The sequence below is a fragment of the Perissodus microlepis genome, chromosome 3 (genome assembly GCF_051167445.1).
Source record: "Perissodus microlepis isolate ML-2025 ecotype Zambia chromosome 3, ASM5116744v1, whole genome shotgun sequence".
Taxonomy (NCBI): domain Eukaryota; kingdom Metazoa; phylum Chordata; class Actinopteri; order Cichliformes; family Cichlidae; genus Perissodus; species Perissodus microlepis.
This window is the reverse complement of record NC_140463.1, coordinates 17,992,248-18,015,252: the sequence shown is the minus strand read 5'-3', so window position 1 is coordinate 18,015,252 and position 23,005 is coordinate 17,992,248. Positions and strand designations below refer to the sequence as shown.

Sequence of the window (23,005 nt, the reverse complement as noted above, 5' to 3'; positions counted from 1 at the left end):
CCTCACACAGACACATACACAGAGAAAGAGAGAGGGAGAGAGAGAGCAGGAGGAGGAGGCGGAAACCTCCATCTGCCCTGCTCGGTGACCGACCCGTCATCCTCGGGCTCGGGGAACAGACGGATCGTCTCCTCGCTGTTGTCATTTTTTTAATTTTAACTTTCACATCTCTGGATTAGGAAACCGCGGGGGGGATGATGTGACCACGGGAAAAGGGAGAGGGAATTTAACACGGAGCAGATCTTCAGTCTATATATAGGCTATGCCCCGGACTGCACCACCACCACCACCTGCCCCCCCTGGTGCCGGTAAGTCACGGAGGGAAGAAGAGGTGGGAAGCTGGGAGAGAACCGTGGTGTCCCGGGGCGGGTTGGTGCTAGCCGTGCCTGGGTATCGTTGGTAACTGACCCGTGAAAATGACTTTTGAGGTCTCGTGAGGTCGGGTTACCGTTCAGCCATGTTGCAGGAGATCGATAGGCGAGGGAGGGAGGAGGTGTGTGTGGGGGGGCCGTTGGACTCTTGACACCTGCCCTTGTTCCCCATAACTGAAGGCAGCGCGAGGGAAAACCGTTAAAAATGTGTAAATTGGCAGTTAGGCGGCTCTAAATGGCGTGATGACTTTCTGACTCGGTGTGGCGGGGAGTCGGAGTGCCGTTCAGCCATGTTGCGGGGGGGTGTGGGGGGGGGGCTGTACAGGAGGAGGAGGGAGGTAACTAGCTAACAGCGGGGCTCCGGGGGCTCTGACTCCGACCGACCGACCGACACCGAGAGGGACGTGAGGGGAAGGGGAGGGGGTGTTGTGGAGAAGCTGGTGCCCGATGATTGTCGCCTCCCTGCCGGATGCGGCGGCAGCAGCAGCCCGCGCGGTGTCGCTTAGAGACGGAGGCAGGAGGCAGAGCGAAACGGGGTCGACGGGGGTAGTGAGTGAACCGAGGCAATGAAGAGCCTGCCAGCCACATTTGATTTATTAAATAAAATTATTTAGTGCAATTTTTTAATTAACAAGGACCTAAATATTAAAAAGATGAAGCAGTGAATTTAGCAGGATTTTTTTTATTATAATTTACTATTATTATTTAATTGCTATAGAAAATAAGATTTTTATACACACACGCACACGCACACACAAATATATATATATATATATATATATATATATATATATATATATATATATATATATATATAACAATAGTTTTTTCAACAACAATCATGTTCATTTTATTTTAAGATTTAAATTACGTGTGTTCTTGCAGCCTGTGTTCATGTGTTCATTCTTTTTTTTCTTTTTCTTTTTTGCACATTTAAATTACATAGATATTCCTACAGGCATGTCAATTTTTAGATAATTTATTTTACTTTTTCATTGATCTTTATTTAAATTACATTCCTACAATGGGACGCTGATAGATTATTATGTTTTATTCATTACATTTTTATTTACTTATTTATTTGTTTATCTCTTTATTGTTAGCCTTCAAATCAAAGTATTTTCCTAGGATGCAGTCAATTTTTTTCCTTTCAGGGGCAAAAAGTGACCAAGGCTAACAGGCGGTGACAGGCGGAGTAGTTATTGATGATCACTGATCACAAGTGACGATTATTGTTTTTCAACAGGAAGGTCAGGGCAGGAGGTGACAAGGCAGGGTCCGTTACCATGGTGATAACAGATGATGATTTATCCCCTTATTGGGCCTTATCCATTCAATAATTTATTATTCACAGATTCACTTTGTTCCTTTTCTTCTCCTCCTCCTCCTCCCTTTATCTTCCTCTCCCCTGTTCTCTCTCGCCCTGCATCCTCGCTGCTTCCTCTTCCTCCCCCTCTCTCGTCCCGTTCCCCTCCGTTCGTCTTCCCTCCTCTCTCTTTCAGGTCACCGAGAGCCAGCAACAGCTCGCTCTGAAGATCAAATCCACCCTCGTTTCCTCTCTCTACGATGCTCTGCTCACGTCCATATGTTGAAGAACACACTCGTCTTATTTTAGCACCACTACCTTCCTCCTCCTCCTCCTCTTCCTCCTCTCTTGCCCTCCTCTCTTCTGAGTTTTGACTCCCCTTTTCACTCTCTCTCTTTGTCTCTCTCTCTCTCTTTCTTATTTTTTTCACACACGGAAAAAGAAAATGAAGCGTGGGTCGAGTGTGTTGCAGCCTCACTCTGATGCAGCCAAACGACACGCACACCCTGCAAACACACACACAAAGACACACACAGGCGATGACGCACAAGCCGCAGGTTCGAGCCCCTTCCCAGCAGCCACCTCTCTGTTCAGCCCTGATGTCAGCACCAAGATGGCGTCTGACCTCCTCATCAGGCTGTCAGGTAACACACACACACACACACACACACACACACACACACACACACAGTGGGCACTAGAGCTGCTGCCTAATGACTAATCAATCAATTGATTTGCAGATCATGTAATAATGAAAAGGATGGTTAGCTCCACCCCTAATGTCCAGAATTGCATCTTGTTTATGTCATTTTTGTGGATGCTAATTTGTGCTCACAAACACTACAAAAGTATGTGGACAGATCTTTCTACTGTCCTGTCGTGGGAAATGGAGTTGCGTGGGTGGACTGAAACAATAATTTATTACACAAGACTAATACAGTAATACAAGAATAAATGAACAACAAGCCCATTTCCCGCGTCTGTCGTCCACGTTCCTGTCACTCTCTATACTGCCTTACCTAAGGAATGGCCAAAAATAAAAGAATATATATGATAACTTGCATGGTGTTTATCCCAAAGTGAAACGCTTTATAAAGAAAAATCTAAACATAATACAAGGTTAGTAAGTAAACCGACCTCCTTCTTCCTGGCCACCTACTCCACCTGTTCTGGTGGGACACAGACGTGTTCACAAGCAAAACCAGCTCATATACTATATCACCAAATGTATTCAATTCAAATCATTGAATTCAGGTGTTCCAGTCACTTCCATGGCCACAGGTGTATAAAGACAAGCACCTAGGCATGGATACTGTTTCTACAAACATTTGTGAAAGAATGGGTCGCTCTCAGGAGCTCAGTGAACTCCATGGTGGTAATGTGCAGCCCGTTCTCATTCCCAATGCGTAAAATACCGACAACTTGTCATGTCATGTCTCATGGGAACACAAAAGGTAACCTTCCGGATTGTGGATGAAAGCATAATATACTGACGATTTGTCACATACAGTGATATGTTATGCTTTGGGAGTGGGAACGTGCTGTGCACGGAGATCACCAACTTTCTGCAGAAGGTATCAGTACTGACCTCCAAACTTCACGTGCCCTTCAGACAAGCTCAAGAGCAGTGTGCAGAGACGAACCGCGCTTCTCCGTCTGGCAATCCGATAGGCGAGTTTGGGTTTGGCAGTTGCCAGGAGAACGGTACATGTCTAATGAGTTGAACCCTTATTTCCAGTGAAAGGAATTTTTAATGCTTCAGTACACCAAGACATATTGGACAATTTAATGCTCCCAACTTTGTGGGAACAGTTTTGGGCATGACCCCTTCCTGTTCCAACATGACTGCATACCCGTGCACAAAGCAGGGTCCATAAAAACATGGATGAGCAGTTTTGGTTTTGGAAGAACTTGACTGGCCTGCACTGAGCCCTGCCCTCAACATGACAGAACGCCTTTGGGATGAATTAGAGCGTGAGCAGACTTCATGTTAAACCCTATGGATTAAGAATGGGATTTGACTCAAGTTCATGTGTGTGTGAAGGAAGTCGAGCAAATACTTTTGGCAATTTAGTGGATGATCTCCACGTGTCCCCTCTCTATAGACATACCCGAAACACCTCACCCTTAAGGCACCCAGGAGGCATCCTTGTCAGATGTCGATGTGGAGGAGCTCCCAAATGACTAAGCTCCTCACCCTGTCTTTAAGGGAGTGCCCAGACTCCTCATGCAGATAGCTCATTCTGTTGGTCACTCCACACAGCCTGTGGCCATACGTGAGAGCTGAAGCCTAACTCAATCAATCTTCCCTTTCACACTGTATTCACTGGGATTGGGCAGTCCAGGGGTATAATTTCCAGGGGGGTTAGGAGGGTTATGACCCCTCCAATAATCAGACCCAGCCAATATAACCCCTTTACTTTTCTTTACTCATTTCAGTTATTACCAGCAAAATAGTTGCATGTTTAATCATCCGGGAATTTACCCAGATTTATTTATTTATTTAGACAGAGATCCCTCCCCCCGCAATGTTCAGCACAAAGTTGCGCTCATGGGGCAGTCATCCCATTCCTGCTGGGAATCACATCCTCAAACTTGGAGGTGCTACTCTCATTCCCTCCACTTCACATCTGGGTGCAAATCACCCAGCTGGTTCAGCTCGTTCAATGAGCCCAACTGAGCAGAGAGGTGATCTGGATGCAAACCCACCTTCCACTGTGTTTGTACAGGGACAGAATAGCCTGCAACAACAACACGTGATATCCCATACTCCTGAAACACCCCCCTACGGGAAATAATGAGGGCCACGGTTGGATGCCTTCTCCACATCCATGAAACACATGTAATTATGGCTATAATACATGGGTTATTCCACAGGATGTTTCAGTAATTTTCAGTACAAAGCAGTATACTGTGCCTCCACCTAAGACTGAATGCATTTTCACTATCTTCCATTCAGCTCAGGTTTAACATGAAAAATAAAAAGAAGGACGAGGCTGTCTCACCCCGAGTTTTCAAGGTCTACTAAGGCTATTGGTGCATACTCAAACACACCAATCAGAGCATACTGATGTAGAGCCACTTCAGAGATCAGAAAATGTTATTATTAAAAAGGAATTTTTGACCTAAAAGAAAATACGTATTCAGCCGCAGAACATATCTGAGCCTTATAACAGTGGTGGCAAAGCCTGTAAGGTATAAATTAGCCCATCAGCATCACTAATAGGTGCAAATAATTATATTCTTTTACCACATGTGAGTACCCTGCAGACTTTTTATGATTATTTGCTACTTTAACTTTGCCTTTTTAATACAATAACAGCATGTTATGTTGCACTTGTGAAATCATAGAACTAAAATAATGAAGTTGATTTTGCCTTCATTTTATTTAATACAAAAAAATAAAACAGCTGTGAGGCAAAGGAAAACATTTTGGCCTTGACAGAACGGTAGCATTCAACATCCAAGGAGTGATGGCTAAAAGCCTATGCCAAGGCACCAGGGAAATGAAAATGGTGGAAAAAGAATAACGATAATGACAGTAATAAAGACAAATAAAATCAGTAAAAGGCAACATAAGCAGAATAAACAGTCAGGTTTTAAGTTTCTTTCACGGCTCTCCTCAGGCAGACTGAGGAGTAAACACCAGAAGCTGCTTCACCTCAGGTTTTTGTCCTGCTCTTTGGAGCAACTGAAAGCCCAGAAGACCTCAGAGACCATCGTCATTCACAGATCTGAAGCAAGTGGGCGGCTGCAAGAACATGAAGTACAAGATTTTTTAAATCAATAAAAAAACAAGCATCCAATATCAAGTCTTTAAAACAGGGTGATATGTCACTCTCCGGTTGAATACTATTACTCTGAGTTTAACTCCCATTGCAGTAAATTCCTGCTGCAGGTTTTATCTGCTGGAAATGAAGAGACGTGAGCGTGTAGGTGTCCGCGTACTTTGGGCATGTGTTGCAGGAGCCTGTGCGCTCTCATGAAGGCTTGAGTGCGGTTATCACGCTGCAATTTGACCTCTGCAGTAATCTGTTTACAGTTAACTTGAATCAAATCACTCTCTGTCTCCAGAGGCCACCCAGAAGGCCCAGATGCATCCTGGGAGCCGAGAGGAAGCGGAGCAGCAGGATGAGCCAGGCGTCGCTCTCTCACCGGACAGCCCCGGGGCGAGTCCCGAGCCACCGTCCCTCACGCACACGCCTGACGGCAATACCGCTACGGACACGCTAGCTTCAGATCTGCTCCGGAAGCTAGCAGGTGCGAGTTCGCCAAAACTGTGATGAGAGATACAGCACTGTGTAAAAGTCTTGAGCCAGTCCTTATTTTTTCATGTTATGTAGGGAAATGGATGCAGTGATTTACTGGAACATGTGCAAACATACACAGCAATACAGTATATAAGGCAATTACAGAGTTTGTACAGTTCTAAGAACTTTGGAATGACCACAGTCATTCTTTTAGGCACCTTTCTTATCATTTCTTGAAGTAGTCTTCAGGAATAGTTCTCCAGGACATTCAAAGCTCTCCTTTGGATCTTTCTTCTTTTCGTTCTGTTCTGTTTTCTTCTGGTCTGAGCTCTGAGTAGGCCAATCCATGACTGATAATGTTCCATTTTGTGTTTTTATATCCACTTTGAATGCGTTGGAAGTGTTTTGGGATTGTTGCTGACAAATGAAGCTGCTAAATTTTGATTAATTATCTCATTACACACAGTGCCACTGATTTTTAGTGCAGTTCTTATGTAGTTTGGCATGCCCCAGCTTTTCTCACTGTTTCTCAAGAATTTCTTCTTGAGAGCCACGCTAACACTCACACAATTTCTGATGGGGCTTCAGTGAACAGTAGATCAATCAACTGAAGGTCCAAGTGCATCTCTCGACTCCTGTGTCAGGTCTTTGCTGTTTCTTAAGGACATGACTTTCAGATAAGCCTGCCATTTCTTTTTTTGTCCTCCACTTTTCCCGATTTCCCAGATTTGTTTAAGGATACACTGCACACCATGTCTAGACATGCCAAGGTTTTAGCTAAAAAATCTTTGGGTATGATCTTGTTAGTGCAAAAGTGCTATGTTACGCCTGTCAAACTGTTATTTTTTAACATTTTTTATAGGTTCAGCTAAAAAATAGGAACAAATAATTGTGTGTTCTTGCAACAGGCTGCTGGTAGCAAAGTGCCTAAAGACACTGATTAAAAAGGGTTATTTGCCACGTTGTCTGTTTTGTATAGCCATAACACTGGTTCATCCCTTGAGTTAGGTGCCTTTTTATGCTTGAATGATTCACAGGTCTGCGTTAAGTGGCAGTGTACAAAGAAACACTTTGAAAGACCTTCCGGCAGCCTGGAGAACTACTGTTCAGCACCACAAAATATAAGAAAGTCTGACTTTGAGGCAAATATAGAGAGAAAAGAGTGGTGGTTCAAGACTTTTGCACAGTACTGTAAGTCATTTCTGACTGTTGGCTTTGCGCTGGATTCCAGCCCTGCGCTCCCAGTTATAAGCCTTCTGGTGTGGACGTCTTACTCAGTTGTATTGGTGAACAACACAAAGTAGAGGTTCTATAGCTTGGAACCAGAACTCAGGTACCAGAGTCCAGCTGAACTGTCTGTTTTGTTTTGGGTTTTTTGTTGGTTGAGGTCAAAAACATGTTACCTTCTCTAGCTTTGAATGAACTTTCACACACTGCTTCTAATCATTTATTATTATTTCTTCCCAATCACAGAGCGTCAGGAAGTGAATGGCCATGTGGTGAGACTCAAAGAAGAAGAAGAGCCAATGGAAGTTGACACAGTAGCCCAGAGTCAAATAGTAACAGAAGACGTTGCTCTGCCTGCCCCGAAAATGGTCAATCACCACATCTTCAGTGTTAAAACAGAAGATCGGGGCCTCACTGGGAACAAGGTGGCTGAGGAGTTGCACCCCAGAGCCAAAATGGCGGACCGGTGTCTCTTTGGCCTTAAAGTAGAAGGCAAGTTCTGTGCTGAAGGATGCCCGCCTGTCTCCGCAATGGCAGACAGTGCAGTCTCTGGAGCCAAACAGTTTCACTTTCAAGTGAACATGGAGGATGTCTCTGGAACTAAGATGTCGGACCACCTTCTAACTGGAGCCAAGATGGAGGACCAGCTTCTCTTTAAAGCAAAGTTTGCCGAGCGGCCTTTCTCTGGAGTCAAGGTGACCAACAAGTTTCTCTCTGGAGTCAAAACGGAGGACAAGTTTGCTTCAGGGGCCAAGATGGAGAACCAGGTTTTCTCCGGGGTGAAGATGGAGGAGCAGCTCTTCTTTGGAGCCAAGATGGAAGACCAATTTACCTCTGGAGCCAAGATGGCTGACCAGTGCCTCAGAGCAGTGCTGTGGCAGGACATGTCAGTGAACCTGGCGTCCACACTGCTGCACCAACTGTCAGGTAACCACACAATTTTTCACGCTAAACTACAGGAGCGTTAAGATTAACCTAGATTAAATCTAAAGTTGATTGTTGTGTTTTTACTGGTGAGACTTGCTCCTTGATGCCGAAACATCAAATCTAAGAATACATAAAGCTGTCAAAAAAAACAAATAAACAGAAAAACACAATCTTTCTTGAATATTTGTGAGTTGAATTTCAGAGGTATTCTTTTTTTTTTCCTTGAAAATATTTATATGCTCAGTTTTGTGCAGGTCTTTGGAGGTTTTTTTCACCAGTAATATAGTGAAAACCCCAATGACTGCCTGTAAGCGAGCACATGGAATCAGCTGACTAACTTTAAACAGGAAGAAGCAGCTGTGTGAGCCGACGGGCTGGTGCAGAGAGAACAGACCGAGACTTTAGGAAACAACAGATAAGAAACCCTGCGTATCAGAGACATGCAGCCTCAGAGGTGGAGGTAGCTGCAGAGAGAAAAATGCACATTGTCCACTGTTTGGGTTTTAGCCAAACACACAGGTTGCATCATTTTTTTCGGTTTGTACTCGAATGCGTTTCTTTTTCTGTCGCTTGTCTGCAGAGAGGGTCAGTAAGTCCAACAGTCAGCTGGTGGACAGGATGACTCCACCCATCAGAAGCAGGTAAGTGCACACTTCCATCCATCAGCGGCATATTTTGACCTCTGACCTCAGTCATGACGGTATCCTGTATGTTTGCCTGTTGCTCTCTGTGTAGTCCTGTTTTGAAGGGTAACGACGACCAGTGCCGCTCTTCCCCGGCAGTGATCAGCTCCCAAACTCCTCCACTTGGTAATGGACTTTCAATTTTTCACTTTTCATTTCCAACAGCGTTTAACAACAAGCCCAGACATTTGTATCCACGCACTGCAGCACATGCATACCATTCAGGCTTCTAAATGCTGCAGATGACTTCTGCAGGCTCAGCTGGGAAAGGGATCAGACACAAGGCGAAACGGTCTTACTTTTAGAGCTGTGAAGAAACAGAGTTTTACGTTTGTGTGCAGTATAATCGATTTTTGGGGGTTAGCCTCTCCGCTATCAAGGTCTCACTATTCGTAGAGGCCCGAGAAAAGTTTGAACCTCGATTATACCCCGTCCTGATGCAGACACAAAAACCAGGAGACACGCCAGAGCGGCAGTCATTCCTGTTTTACCTCTGAAGTCTGCTTGAAGGCTGCTGGCGTAGTTGGTGCATTGTAATGCAAATTATCCACAGATGAGTCCATGCAGTCACAAAAACTTGGCTCCAGTGCAGTCCCTTAGCGGACTTAGGGATAGAGAAATTATGATCAAGGCTTTAGTCTAGGTGAAGTTTCCAGAAGTTAGATGACCTCTGCTAAAGATCCTGAATGTAACCACAACCCAGCTGCTTTTATATGGTGCAGGGGTGAGCAAAGTCCAGGTTTTAGATGTGTCCTTGATCCAACACAGCTGATTTAAATGGCTAAATGACCTCCTGAACATGTTTTGAAGTTCTCCAGAGGCCTGGTAATGACCTAATCATTTGATTCAGGTGAGATTTAAAACCTGCAGGACACCGGCCCTTGAGGCCCGGAGTTGCCTACCCATGATATAGTGCATGGATGTAAAGTCTCTTTTTATTTGGAGAGCTGACGTAGAAAATTGAAAACTTGCACAGCTTGGTTAAGTTACACACTACAACTACCTGTTAAATTTAAGGCACTAAAACAAGTTTAATGACATAATTTAAGAATTACATGTTTTTTGACACTTTATTTTGTAGTTTTCTGTTAATTAATCACACTGACATAATAACCTGGTTTGCACACACAGGTTAAGATTTACATGAGTGTCACAGTGTCTACATGAAAATACAGGAGCTCTGCGAGGATGCTCTGCAGCTGGAGGAGGTGTAGCTCCTTGATTATTAACCGTCTCCTGGAGGTGTTTTTCTTTTTTTTATTAATGAGTCACAGCGTTATGGGTTGTTGTCATTGATGTGTTTGCCTGCCAGTCTCGGGGTAATTTGCAGTGATGGAAACTGACACTGTCAGTCAGAGTGGAAGGATTAAAGGAGCTGACGGCTGAAATAGTGATCCAGCTAAATTTACAATGAACACTGGCGCAGCAGGAAGGATGTCAGGTACAAGGATGCGAGCTCCCAAACCTCCAGCTGCCTTTTTAACAGCGCACACTTCAGCATTTACAGATAAGCCCGGTGATGTTATGAATTTTTAATGCATTAGTCTGACTCTAAATACCTTCCCTAGTCGGAGAGTATGAGGCATGACTCTAAAAACAAAGCTTCCAAATATAAAGTGTCACTTTTAAGTGATGGTCACTGTTGTTTCTATTAAAGATTAATGAAACAAGGGGAAACATTTGCATGCGTTTGATACGCACTTATTCAGTGTTTCTGACAGACTAAGTGAATATTATTGGTTGGTTATAGAGACCATCACCAGATTTTATATTCGAAGTCAGATTTTGTGAGAATTTGAATTGGAGCTGCTGATAATGAGCTGACGATCAGTTATTCACCATTCAAATCAAAAGCGATGAAGTTTAACGATGAAAGGTGTTTATTTTGGGGTTAGCTGGTGACATGTTTGGTTACATATCAGGATAAAAAGTGTTCATGCTTTTATTTGTGCATCAGTATTATTAGTAACAGATTTTTATTTTCATTTTAATTGAAATCTTGAGTCCAGATGTAAAACACTGTTTTGTGCAAAAACCTGTTTACCTGAATTTCTACTTCAGAGGTTGAGAATGATAAAGTTTATCTAATAGTCTGTAACAACTTCAAACTTCTAATGACTGAGACATGGAGCTGTGGCACTAGTCTTGCAGTATTAATTGTAAAAATATGAAGGTTGCTCCATCGATTGGAGTAAGCTATAAACCACTGAGAAAGTCTTTTGTAGACCACCTGTTCATGGTTTCTCTGTTAGACAGACTGGATTTTAAGTATCATCATAGCTAATTCTGTCACATGCTGGTTTGTGGACCTGTTTTGAAGCCTTGAGTTTGGCGTTTTGGGGTCACCAAGAGCCACCAAGAGCTCGATTCATATTCCCTGCTCGTTAGTGCTAAAATCCAGACAAAAAAACCTAGAATTTCATAAAAAATGTAACCACCGGTTACAAGTAACCACAGAGCCGGCCGTATTCTTTGTCAGATAAGTCCATTTAGAAACCAGACTCCAGTTCAGTTATTAAGGTTAGTGGGGGTGAAGCAGAGACTGTTTAAGAGGATAGACGTAGCTCTGGGGTTGGAAAAATAAACTTGCATTGTGCCTGAAGGCCAGCAGTGGTTTCAAAACTGGTTCTCCGATCTGACCTCTGTCAAAGCTTTTCTCTTATTTTGGGTTGTGTTTAATAGAAGAATAGAAGAGGTTTTTTGGTAAATCCTGTAATACCAAAATGCAAGATTATAAAACCATTAAATGGACTGATTCTTATATAGCGCTTAAAGTGTGTGCTCATTGGCTAACAATTTATAAAAATCACAAGTCATTGCAAACAGCTAGCTGCTTGCATCAGGTCAGGTATTTAACTTTAAGCCTTAATAAGAAGCACATTTTGATGCAATAAACGTGTTTATTTCTAACACAAATCTGTGAGAAGTTACTCACTTCTAGAGGCAGCCTCAAGTGGCCATTTGAGGAACTGCAACCTCTGAGGGTTTTTTTGTTTTTAAAAGTTTTTTTTATGACCATCATAACAAAAGTTTAAAACTTCAACTTTTTAAGGTGCTCGACCAAAAATGAAGTCTGAGCTCGTGACTTTATTTGGATCTGATTATCACCCTCTGTGTTCTGCCTGGCTGGCTCTTAGCCACCACAAACACTTTTGATCTCCTCCACTGACAGCTCTCAGCAAACACTCTCACTGAATGTGTGTGTTCAGTTTGCCTGCATTGTCTCTGTATCATTATTATTATTATCGCTATTATTATTACTTTTTAATGACTGCATGCTGCCTTTGTCTGTGTTATGGATGCATGCTGCTACTGGAGTGCCCTTTGGGTCTATAATAATAAAGATGGTGGTGAAGTGCGCTGACAGAGGCTACAGTCACACAGAGGTTTAGCAATAATAGCTTCCAGAGGGGCTCATCATTAAGAAGTTCTGCTGTATATAAAAAGCAAAAATCACGCAGAATAATAAACGAATGCTCTTCTTTTTCCTCACAGAAACCCAAACCAGCCTCAGCAGACACCAAACCACAGGTTGCTCTTACTTTTTCAGGTAACACACACACACACACATGTTTTCACATCTTAGTGAGGACATTGAATTGACATAATGCTTTACCTAGCCCCTTACTCTAACCATACCCTTATTGTAACCTCACTCTAAAACCACATTTTTGAGCCTCAAAAACGCCTTCAAATTTGTGAGGACGGGCGCTTGGTCCCCACAGGTATAGTGGCATGTTTTGGTCCTCACAAAGATGCTTAAACAAGTACACACACACACACACGTACACCTTTGCTCCTATATCTGTGAGGACCCCCTTTAAGATAGCTATATAGAGTCAGCGAGGAAGTGCACTATCTCTAATCTTTGAGTTTCAGCCTGTTTTGGGACTCACTCTTGTTTATAGCTCTGTGAACGGTGATCCTAAATGTCACAGCATTTTATCCAGCAGTAAAGCTTTCGAGCTGTTGTTTTCTGGCCTTCTGGAGAGACTGAAGTCCCCGCTTATCTTCCTGCGTAGCTGCAGCTCTGCCGGATTCTCCATCTCAGTGTATTCTGCCAGCGAAGGCGTCTTTGAACATTAACTTTCTGGAGATGTTTAACAAACCGGTGGGAGATTTTTTTTTTTTTCATTAGCAGGAAGAAATTAGTACAAAGATTTCAAAGCTCTGGATTTTTAAAAAAGTTTTTATCCATGCTCGGCTCGATTTTGGAGACACAACCTTGGCATCCTGGAGGCAATTTTCATGGAGAAAATTATGGTGGATTAAAATGGAGTGTGTCTGTGATCTGCAGGAACTCAAGTGTATAAAACGACACAAATACTTCTTAGTGAGTGTTGGTGGTGTGCAATAAGGCTTTGATCAGAAAGTGACGCAAGAATGAAGTACACTCTGTATACTGTAAGCAGGCTAACACATATACTATTTATAGTGTGTTAAACTAATTGAGTCCTTTTGTATTATTCTAGGGCCTTTACTTCACAATATTAAGCACCTGTTTTTGAAGTGTTGTGATTTGGCACTTTAAAAATAAAATTGGAATTACAAGAAATCCAAATTCAAATAAAAAATTGCCCATAAAAGTGTTCTTGGTGAGAGTGGGCTGACTTCATCTACAACATAAACCTTACACTCACACTAACAACTCAAAAAGATGCTTTTAATATAAAAAATGGCTTCATTATAAACTAACAAAGCCGTTACTGAGAGTGTGAAAAGCATTGAATGCTATTGTACTCGGCGTCCCGCTCCTTCTTCTTCTGTTGTGATTTTTATCTGTGAATCGGGCTCCACAATTTTGCGTGAACTCTTACATCAGGATGTGTGACTCGATCAGGATTAGCGTGCTGCCACTTTTGGGAGCGATTTATTGCATCGTTTTTACAAAACTTGTAAACTACAGTGCATCTGACAGAGTTAAACCCGAGCCTATTTTTGAGCGCCAGCTCTCAGCCATGCTTCATGGCGGTGGACTGAATCAGCACTTTGACATCCTCGATGGGGTTTTTATGGTCATTTTTTCACAGTTGCAGTTTACGTTTAATGAGAAATGTAGTTTTTCTCTCAGCTTTCCACATTAAAGACACCAGCCACTGTGAGGTGTCAGCCTGGAGAGTTTTGTCCTCCCGTTACTCTTTTCGTGACGGGACTTGTGGTTTTGAGCGCCTCTCTCATAGAGAGAGGTAAATAAAACTTCCAAAACCAGGAGCACCTGTCTCCCAGAACTAATTCCACACATGAAACACTGAAACACTGAAACACTGATGAAGAGGTGAGTTTTAAGAGAACATGGAAAAACGAACAAGGTCAAGCGGAAGTTGTCGCCGCTCGTAGTGAAAGCGTTTTTTGTGGCTCCATTCTGTGAGTTTATTTAAGGAATTGAAGAACCATGAAACTGTTAATACTGTTCACCTGATATTTGTCTACCTGTGCCCTCTAATCAAGCTAATCACTCATTGTTACATAAACGAGGTTCACTATGATCTGATTATCTCCAGCTGTCATGTATTTCACCTTCTCTTCATGCTAAAAGTGAGAAATGAAATCATTTCCTGGTGTTATGTCTCATTTCTTAAACCCTCTCAGATCTGAAGCCTGTATATAAATCCAAACCAGCTTTATCCATAAAACACTTTAAACAACAGCTGAACAAAGTGCTTGAGATTAAAGATAGAGTAAAAATCCAAAAATATAATAAAATACAAAAATAAATAAACTAATAATAATACATATATATTTGAAAACAAAAGTGCATTACAAGCATAATTACAACAAAATAATAACAAGTTAAAACCAACTGTCATACCATACACAAGCGGTTCCCAACCCCCGGGCCATGGACCGGTATCGGTCCATGAGTCGTTTGGTACCGGGCCGTGAGAGTTGAGGCTCAGGTGTGAAATTTATGGTTTTCAGGGTTTTTATCATTAACTCTGTTTCCCTGGATCTTTACCCGTGTTGTAGTTGTGTATCTTACTTTGAAATAAATATTTAAATGTTACCATAGCGACCTGAGAGCATTAAGGGGCAGAGAGGAGGATGTTACTCTGAATGTTGTTGGCACATTTCAGGAGGACGCTGCTAATAAAGTTACACAATTACACAGTGAATTCGCGTTTAATATCATATTTACAAAATACCACAGTTTTTGTCTTGGTCGTATCATTTTATTTTGTTGTATTTGTCTACGACACCTTAAAGGCCGTTCCCTGAAAGTATTGTCTGACATTAAGCCGGTCCGTGGCGCAAAAAAGGTTGGGGACACATACATAACCGATGAAGAGCTGGGTTTTAAGAGGTGACTTAAAAATGGACAGTGAAGAAGAATATAAAGCACCAACCCTCCCAGTTCAGACAAGTTCAAAGCGCACGCTAGAAAAACCAAAACCTGCACCTGATTGGTTGCTGTCCTCTCCCACAGTGAGTCCCGCTTTGACCGCTTGGAGATTCATAGACAAATATCTGTTACCATCATTTATGTGTTACAAGCTTTTGTCGTGTCCTTGCCTTCCAGGTGTCACGTGTGCGGTTTTGAGACCAAAGGACAGGCCCTTTTCCAGAGTCACATGACCGAACACCGCCAATGGGAGCACAGATCCTTCTCGCTGCACTGCTGCGTGTGCGACCACTCGACCAATCAGGAGGCAGAGATGAGGGCTCACGTCTGCACGCACATTCAGGGCGAAGTGAGGTAGGTGTAGGGATCCCTAACGACCCCCCTCCCCCCCGGATACGTGACCACACATCCACGTGTCAGCACATGATTACATCGTTAAATTTAAATTTACTTAGATTTTTGAGTTGTTTTTAAGCGAAACAACCCCAAATCTTATATGACAAATGACAATAATGATATTTTATCTTTTGGACAATCTTTTTACAACAATCTATCATATCAATAGTAAAAATAATCATGTCTGCAGTACTCCTTTGAGGCATTAATACGACCTTACAAAAGGTTTTCTGTGTATGACTTATTAAATAAGTGGAAACATCTAATAAAACATACTTTAAACATAAAAAAAAGCCTTTAAGGTGAAAGTCGAGGCTGAACAGAATCAGTTTCTAAATCTTTGCTCAGTTACTGTGGAAACAGACTATAAACTCTGATATGAAGAAGTAAACTGAACTAACAAGTAAGATTGTGAAGACACACAGGTAGAACTTTTATTGATACATTTAAAATCTTCATTGAATGGATTTAAAACTAATTTGTTGATGTTACATGTTGATGTTACATGCAGGTGAGTGTGCTTTCTGTCAGCATCCTCATGTAATGTGTGGGTCATTAACTCCTCCCTCTACCTTTCCTGACTCCCAGATGCCCTGTTACCCTTCCTGCTACAGCCTCCACCTCCAGCAGCGGTGCTCGTTCAGTTGCCACGGCAACCCAGCCGGAGACAAGCACCTCAGAGCATCGCTGCCGCATCTGCCAGAGGTCATTTCCAGGGCAACAGGAGCTGCTGGTTCACTTCCAGGGTCATCGCCAGGGCAACCAGTACCGCTGCGACCGGTGTGGCCACCTGACCCGGACAGCCAACAAGCTGGTGGAACACGTGCGCGTGCACACGGGGGAGCGACCGTTCACCTGTGACCTCTGCCCCTACAGCGCCAAGCGGCGGGACAGTCTGCGCCTGCACTGCAAGGTCAAACACGCCGCGCACTTCTTCAACGGGGGCGCGACGGACGCACCCGCTGACGTGCATACGCACCGGTCATACGTGCATGCAGACAATCAGCGCTCGAACAAGCACGTCCAGCGGCTGCACACACCGCCAAGCGCTCACACTGCTGCATCCTCCTCCTCTGTTCCTCCTCCTCCTCTTCTTCTTCACCCATCGCTGTCCGACCGCGCTGGATGGAGGGATTTGTCTCCTCTCCTCCCGATCACGACCCTCATCTCTCTGAAACAGCGCTCTCCTTCATCTTCCTCCTCCTCCTCTTCATCTTTCTCTACCAAACACTCTTTTCTTGGTTACCTCGGCCTGACAACTTCTTTGTAAAGCCTCCCTGCTTTTGGTCCTCCTCTCTTCGTCTCCTTCTCTTCTAATTTCTCCTCTTCCTCTTCTTCCTTTTCTCTTCTATCCATCCTCTGGACTCTTAAAGCGATGGATGTAAAGCTCTGTAATGTATCCAAGGTACTGTCACTCAGCACTATGTATGAGAATGTCAAACAGCACTGAAAACACACCGATAAGGAACGTTTTTGAATTTATTCAACTTTTGCATCATGCTCGTGATTTTTGCTGCATTCCTGCCTGCTTTAGCCCGTCATATAATCACTGAACTCTTAGCTATTTAACCGTGTGACATATTTATTGCCTGTCTCTCTTGTCCTCCAGAAACCTTGAACTTAAAAAGTCTCATTTTATTATAAATTGTTCTAATCAGAAACACGAGATGCTGTGAAGTAAGGGTCATTTATTGAGATGATGAGATAATGTTGAGGGTGAGCTAGTTTGTTTTTCTTTTAAAACACAACGTGTTTTTTAGATATTTTCTTTAAAAAAGCAGCGGACTTCAAAAAAACATGATTAAAGGAAGAAAATAAGAGTTGACAGCATTTCTAGCAGCTCTTTAAGGCAATATCTATATGAAGGTTTACTTAACTGTTTACTTTAAGTTCAGCATGCTAACTGTTCCACAGTACAATGCTAATATAGCAGGTATAATGCTAATCGTATTCTATGTTCTTATTTTGTTATGTGAACATGCTAACTTTTGCTAATTATCGGCAGTGAGAACAAACTACTGCTACTACTGAGAATGTCCTTAGTTTGGTATGCTTGTATGTTAATTTTTGCTAATTAACCGCTGAGGCTAATGGGAATGTCTTTAGTTTTATTGTTGTATTATTTGCTTATTGCTGCTGAGACTTCGAACTTTTTTACTTGGTATAAATGTCTTTAGTCTAGCTTTTTAGCATGGTAATGATGGCGATTTAATACTAAAAAAATGCAGTTCAGCTAAGGGTTATATATATATGTCTTTAACTTAGATTGTTACTGCGCTAATATTTGCAATTTATCACAACAAACAATGCTGCTTAAATTGATGAGAAGGGTGTTAGTTGAACATGCTATTTAGCACTAAACACAATATACAAGTGAGGCTGATGGGAATGCCTTGTGCTGATTTTTAGCATTGATAATGTTGGCCATATCTTGCTGTGGCATGTGAACATGCTAACCTTTGCTAATTTGCACTAAAAGAAATCACCACTTAGGCTGATGGGATATTATCAGTTTATCATGCTAATTTGCACGAATGATGCATTCCAGTTGAAGTTGGAATTTCCAAGCTCCCAGTTGGAATTGGACCACCCTCTCAAGTTGGATTTCCAATAGAAAGTGAGACCAGCCCCACCAACCCGACTTCTCAATCCCAAATGGTGGCTCCGAATGGCTCCGTAAAACTTTCATTCGTGCTGCCAGTGTTGTGTATCTGTGACTGACTCTAGCCTCAAATGTGTTGCAGGGGCGTTTTAAGTGCAAAACACAAGCGTTGCACTGTGTTAATAGTGATGCACGAATGGCTCTACTTTGCTTAGAAGCAAAACTAATCCTGGTATCCCTTGCTTTTCTGACTTTAGTACTGGAATACATTCAAATGAGGAGTGACATCACTCCCAGCATTGACAACCGACTTCTGAGTTAAATGGATTCACCATAAAAATAAGCTATTTATGCTACTGGGATTGAGAATGTCTTTAGTTTTGTGTGTTACGTGCTAACCTTTCAGTTTTGTATAGGCTCAAAGGGATGTCTGTAGCATGTTAGTATCTTAAACTTTCTAAGTTAGTACTATTCACACGCAATATTCCTGAGGGGGTTTGAAACTGCATTACTTTAGGGTGCTAACATGATCATTTCCACTGAAGCTAATGAGAATATAATCATGGTGCATTCCAGATTAAGTCGAACTTTCAGAATTCTCTGTTGGAATGTTTGTCTCAAACACCCCCTGAACCTGGAGTTCCAACTGATAAAGTGGGAGAAACCCCTATATAAAAATCGAAAATGGTGGCAGTGAATGGAAAAAGTAGTGAAACTGTAATACTTTCTATCTGTGCCACTACTGACTTTCCGAATAAGCCATATACAGAGCAGTGAGAACACTCTGTCCGTGAACGTGCTGCAGCTACATTTTTAAGCACAAAAACCAAACATTATGCTGTGTTCCTAGTGATGACATGAATGACTCTGCTTTGCTAAGAAACAAAACAAATCCTGTTTGTCGTGCTTTTCTGACTTTAGTACTGAAATACACTAACTCCGGAATAACTTCACTCCAGAGTTCTGAATTAACTGGAATGGGACATTACCTTAGGGTATTAGCATGCTAACACTGGCTAATGAAAGCAAAAAAAAAACACACAGCAAGGCTATCAGTCCTCAGCTTATTGCGTAAACATGCTAACATTTGCCATTTAGCATTAAACAGAGCATCTAGCTGAGCTGATGAAAATGTTACTAGCTTTATTATTATTTTATCCTGAATTTGGTTAAAGTCATCAGGATGTTTGTGTCAAGTCTTTAATGCTCCATGTAAATCCATCCAGCCAACAAATGTGGAGATATTTCCAACAGACCAATTCAGAGAACCACTCAAGGTTTAAATCATTGGTGTTTTACTGTCTGAGTTCATCTACAGCTGTGAGTGAAAGCATTTTAAACCAGATGCTGCAGCCGAAGTACACTTTTTATAATCTGCTGCTTATTGTCTTAGCCATTCTAATCGTAAAGTCTATATTTTCTGGGAGACCATCTTCACTTGTTGTGTCTGACTTTGGTATTGTATTACTGCAGAAAGCTCACAAATATTCACATTTGATGAGAACACTTTATTTTATTTGACTGGTTGCATGAATTATTTAAAGTTACCATCCTTGAGTCTGCTGCTTCCACTTCAATATTGGAGGATTTTGGGGGTTATTCGTGGTTTCTGGAGGACAGTGATGATACTTCTAATATTTGTGTTGTATATTGATAATGTATTTGTGTTTACATGACTACATGGGGCTCCTGGGAGTCTGAAATGTCTTAATTTAAGGTTGCACTATATGTAGACAGAAGAAAAGTCAGTTTAGAACACTTTAGCCTTTTGCAAAAACACTTTAAGTGTTGGTTTGTTTTGTAATGTCGCCGAAGGAAAAGTCGAAACCCACAGCCAAATAATTACTCTGCAGATTCAGTCCCGGGGATCCAGTTTTTGTTAAATTATCCAGTACTAACAGCTGATCCACAACTGGTATGGGGCAGGGATAGCTGCTCAATAAAGTGTCGAAAATATGTTTTTTCAATGAGTATTATTTATTAAAGTTTAAAGCCGAAGAGCATCTTTATTTCCTGAGGCAGGGAACGGCTTTAGTTTGAAGACAGTAAAAACCCGAAGTTGTATTACCAAACGCACAACACAACCTAACCTAACTTAAAAATTATTTTAAAAGGAAGAATAATGCCCACTATGATTATTTGGTGATTGTCCCTTCTATCTGTTACTACTTTGATAATAGCATAGCCACAGCGGCCTCACAGTGGGTGAAATGTCTCGCAGATTACAGGATTCAATCAAAATCTTATCCGTGATTTTTATTAGTTATGACAACGAAAGCTTATTTTATTCATAAAACATAACATTTTGCTTAAAAATTAAGACTTTCCTGTAGATTGTCTGGGCACACAATGACTTCTTTATACTCCAAATCAGAGCCAAATTTCATTGCACATGATGTTTTTGTTATATTTTCCACTGTTTTAATTATTTTTATGACCTGGTGGAAGCACTCACCGTGCCATTTATCTTTAGGAAACAATTAAATTCACAAAAGTGATTGTCCTGGTCACAACAAGACAAAGTTTGAAAAGAGTATTATACACTTGCCAGACACTTTACTAGGACTATTTTACAAACCGCCGATCTGCTGGGATTTTCCTTCACGCCCATCTCTAAACTACGGTTTACAGATGGAAAAGAGAAAATATCCAGTGAGCCTCAGTTTTCTGCATGAAAATGTCTTCTTGATGTCAGACATCAGGGGTGAAGGGTCAGACTGCTTTGAGCTGATTTGACGGCAACAGTAAGTCAAAGAATCACTCATTACAACTAAGGTACGCAGAAGAACAGTGGCTACTGTAATCACACATCCCACATTTTTCAGTAATGTGGTGTATTACTGCACAAAATTCAATAATATGTTGGCAGCGATGTTGTTACTTGCGTTAAGGTTTTTCAATTATCTGCAGGTTGGGTGGACGGAAAGAAAAAACAACTGCAAACTTGAGCTACATTGAGGTGATTTCAGTTCATGTGTGGGAGGAGGAAAATAGTGGGCCGGTCTGCAGCAGAGACATCGACATTACCTTTATTTTTATTGCACGAAAGAACGAGAGCACAATGGTGAAGTGCAAACTGCACCCAGGACAGAAACAATCACATTATGCTGCTAACACAACTTTGGCTCTTTGCAAACATCAGCACAGACAGCATGCTAACACAAAGTTAGCAAGCAACCCAGAGTGATGACAAACCTTAGTGCATGCATACTTCAGTCCAGCAGCCAGAGCCTGAACTTCAACAGAGTCAGTAATGAGCAGTCTGGACTATAGTCTCCATTTGTGTCTGTTCATATTTTTATAGTAGAACCACGGTGGAAGTCACTTTGGGCACAACATGTCAAACATGAAGCAGATGGGATACAGCAGCAGAAGACCACACCAGGTGCCTGCAAGATAAGAGCAGGAAAGTGAGGCTACAATTCAAATTGAACAATACAAAACTGCAAAAGTGTTGCCTGGTCTGAGTCTCAATTTCTGCTTTAGCATTCGGCCATAATTTGATTTAAACGCCATAAAATCATGGATCTATCCTGTCTGGTATCGACAGTTAAGACGATGGTGATGTAATACAAATAAACAATTTTCTGGATACACTGTGTGCTCCTTAGCGCGAACTGAGCATCATTTAAACACCACAGCCTACCTGAGTATTGTTGCTGACTGTGTCCATCCCTTTATGGCTATAGTGTACTCATCTTCTGATGGCTGCTGCCAGCAGGGTAACACACCATGTGGCAAATCATTTAAAAGCGATTTCTCGAACTGGACAATGAGTCACTGCACTCACTGACCTCCACAGTGATGCAGTGTATCCTAAAGGAGGAAATAAAGGAAGCAGTGAAACATCTATCCTCGGTATCTAGAGCATGTGACCAGCGCTCATTACAGATGCCATGCATACATGTTGGGCTCTCTTCCCTCAGAAACCTTTAGTGAGTGAATGAAGGCCAACAGGTGTCCTTTATAATTGAGCTCTGATCCGGCAGCTTGTTGAGGGGAGGTCAGGTCTAAGATCACGTTCACCAGCGCTTCTCAGTGAGGAACATTCACCTACACTAGTGTTATATAATGTGTTTGTAAAGCACTGCAGCACGTCAACAAGGCAGGAACCTCATCAGGGGACACTTGGACCCAGAAACGGGGTCGAGACCTCATCACTCAGTGAGCAGATTGGGTCTGCTTCAACAGCTGAATTTCACACAAAGCAGTGTAAAATACAACGACACCCTGAGCTCATCTTTGCCTCTTTTTTTCCTTTTTCTCTGCCGCATCCTGTCACTGTTTGCTGCCATGATCAATGAAGCTTAATTTCATCTGACTCACCTTTGCCCTCGTGTCTTCCTCCCTCACGTGAGAGGAAGATCGTGTTACAGAGGAAGCTGAACCTGTTAACTGGGGCAGGGATTCAGCGTGGCGCCTGGATCAAATTAAAAATAAATAAATAAAATTTCATGGAGCTGAAATATAAACTCTGTCAGATTGGCTGCGCAGAGAGGGAGGGGCAGAGTTTTTACACAGAAACCAGGGATGAAGGTCACACACCACACTCACCAGGCGAGTGGGAGGATAAGTGTCAATCGCCACAGGTCCTGTCCCCTCCTCGCCGGTTGCCACGGTTACCTGGCATGTTGTAAGTCCCCATGGCGGCGAGCGGGCGGCCCTTCTATTGGCCGGGAGCCGCTCTGGCCTCGGCGAATCGCGGAGAAGCATGAAGGCCGCACTCACACAGAGGTCATTATTAGATTTGAGTAAATGGCATTAGAGGCGAGGAAGAAGAGGAGGAGGAGAAGCGTGTCAGTTAGAGGTGCAGTCAGGCTGCCAAGGACGCCTCACGCGTTCACAGAGGCAGAAATGTGGACGAATATGAGCACTGAATAATCATTTAAAGGCACTTAGTGCC

The 23,005-nt window shown here is 42.4% G+C and overlaps 1 protein-coding gene across 3 annotated transcripts; it reads left to right on the top strand.

Annotated features, from left to right (window-relative positions):
- On the top strand, positions 1–20,058 carry LOC146390291 (uncharacterized). Of its 3 annotated transcripts, none has more exons than XM_084923344.1 (9): positions 1–308; positions 1,874–2,321; positions 5,752–5,937; positions 7,401–8,081; positions 8,662–8,722; positions 8,817–8,890; positions 12,260–12,314; positions 15,282–15,458; positions 16,089–20,058. In XM_084923344.1, the coding sequence occupies exons 2-9, from the start codon at positions 2,123–2,125 to the stop codon at positions 16,768–16,770; spliced, it is 2,115 nt and encodes a 704-aa protein (XP_084779470.1). In that variant the 5' UTR covers positions 1–308; positions 1,874–2,122; the 3' UTR covers positions 16,771–20,058. The 3 variants fall into 3 exon arrangements, with proteins under 3 accessions (XP_084779470.1, XP_084779472.1, XP_084779471.1); XM_084923346.1 differs by lacking the exon at positions 1–308 and adding an exon at positions 1,239–1,660; XM_084923345.1 differs by lacking the exon at positions 1–308 and having other exon boundaries at positions 1,667–2,321.
- The last annotated feature ends 2,947 nt before the right edge of the window (positions 20,059–23,005 follow it).

Coding starts and splice junctions, on each gene's coding strand:
- LOC146390291 (XM_084923344.1), top strand. CDS start 2,123: ATGAAGCGTGGGTCGAGTGTGTTGCAGCCTCACTCTGATGCAGCCAAA. Junction 8,723..8,816: donor ACTCCACCCATCAGAAGCAG/GTAAGTGCACAC, acceptor CTCTCTGTGTAG/TCCTGTTTTGAAGGGTAACG. Junction 8,891..12,259: donor CTCCCAAACTCCTCCACTTG/GTAATGGACTTT, acceptor TTTTCCTCACAG/AAACCCAAACCAGCCTCAGC.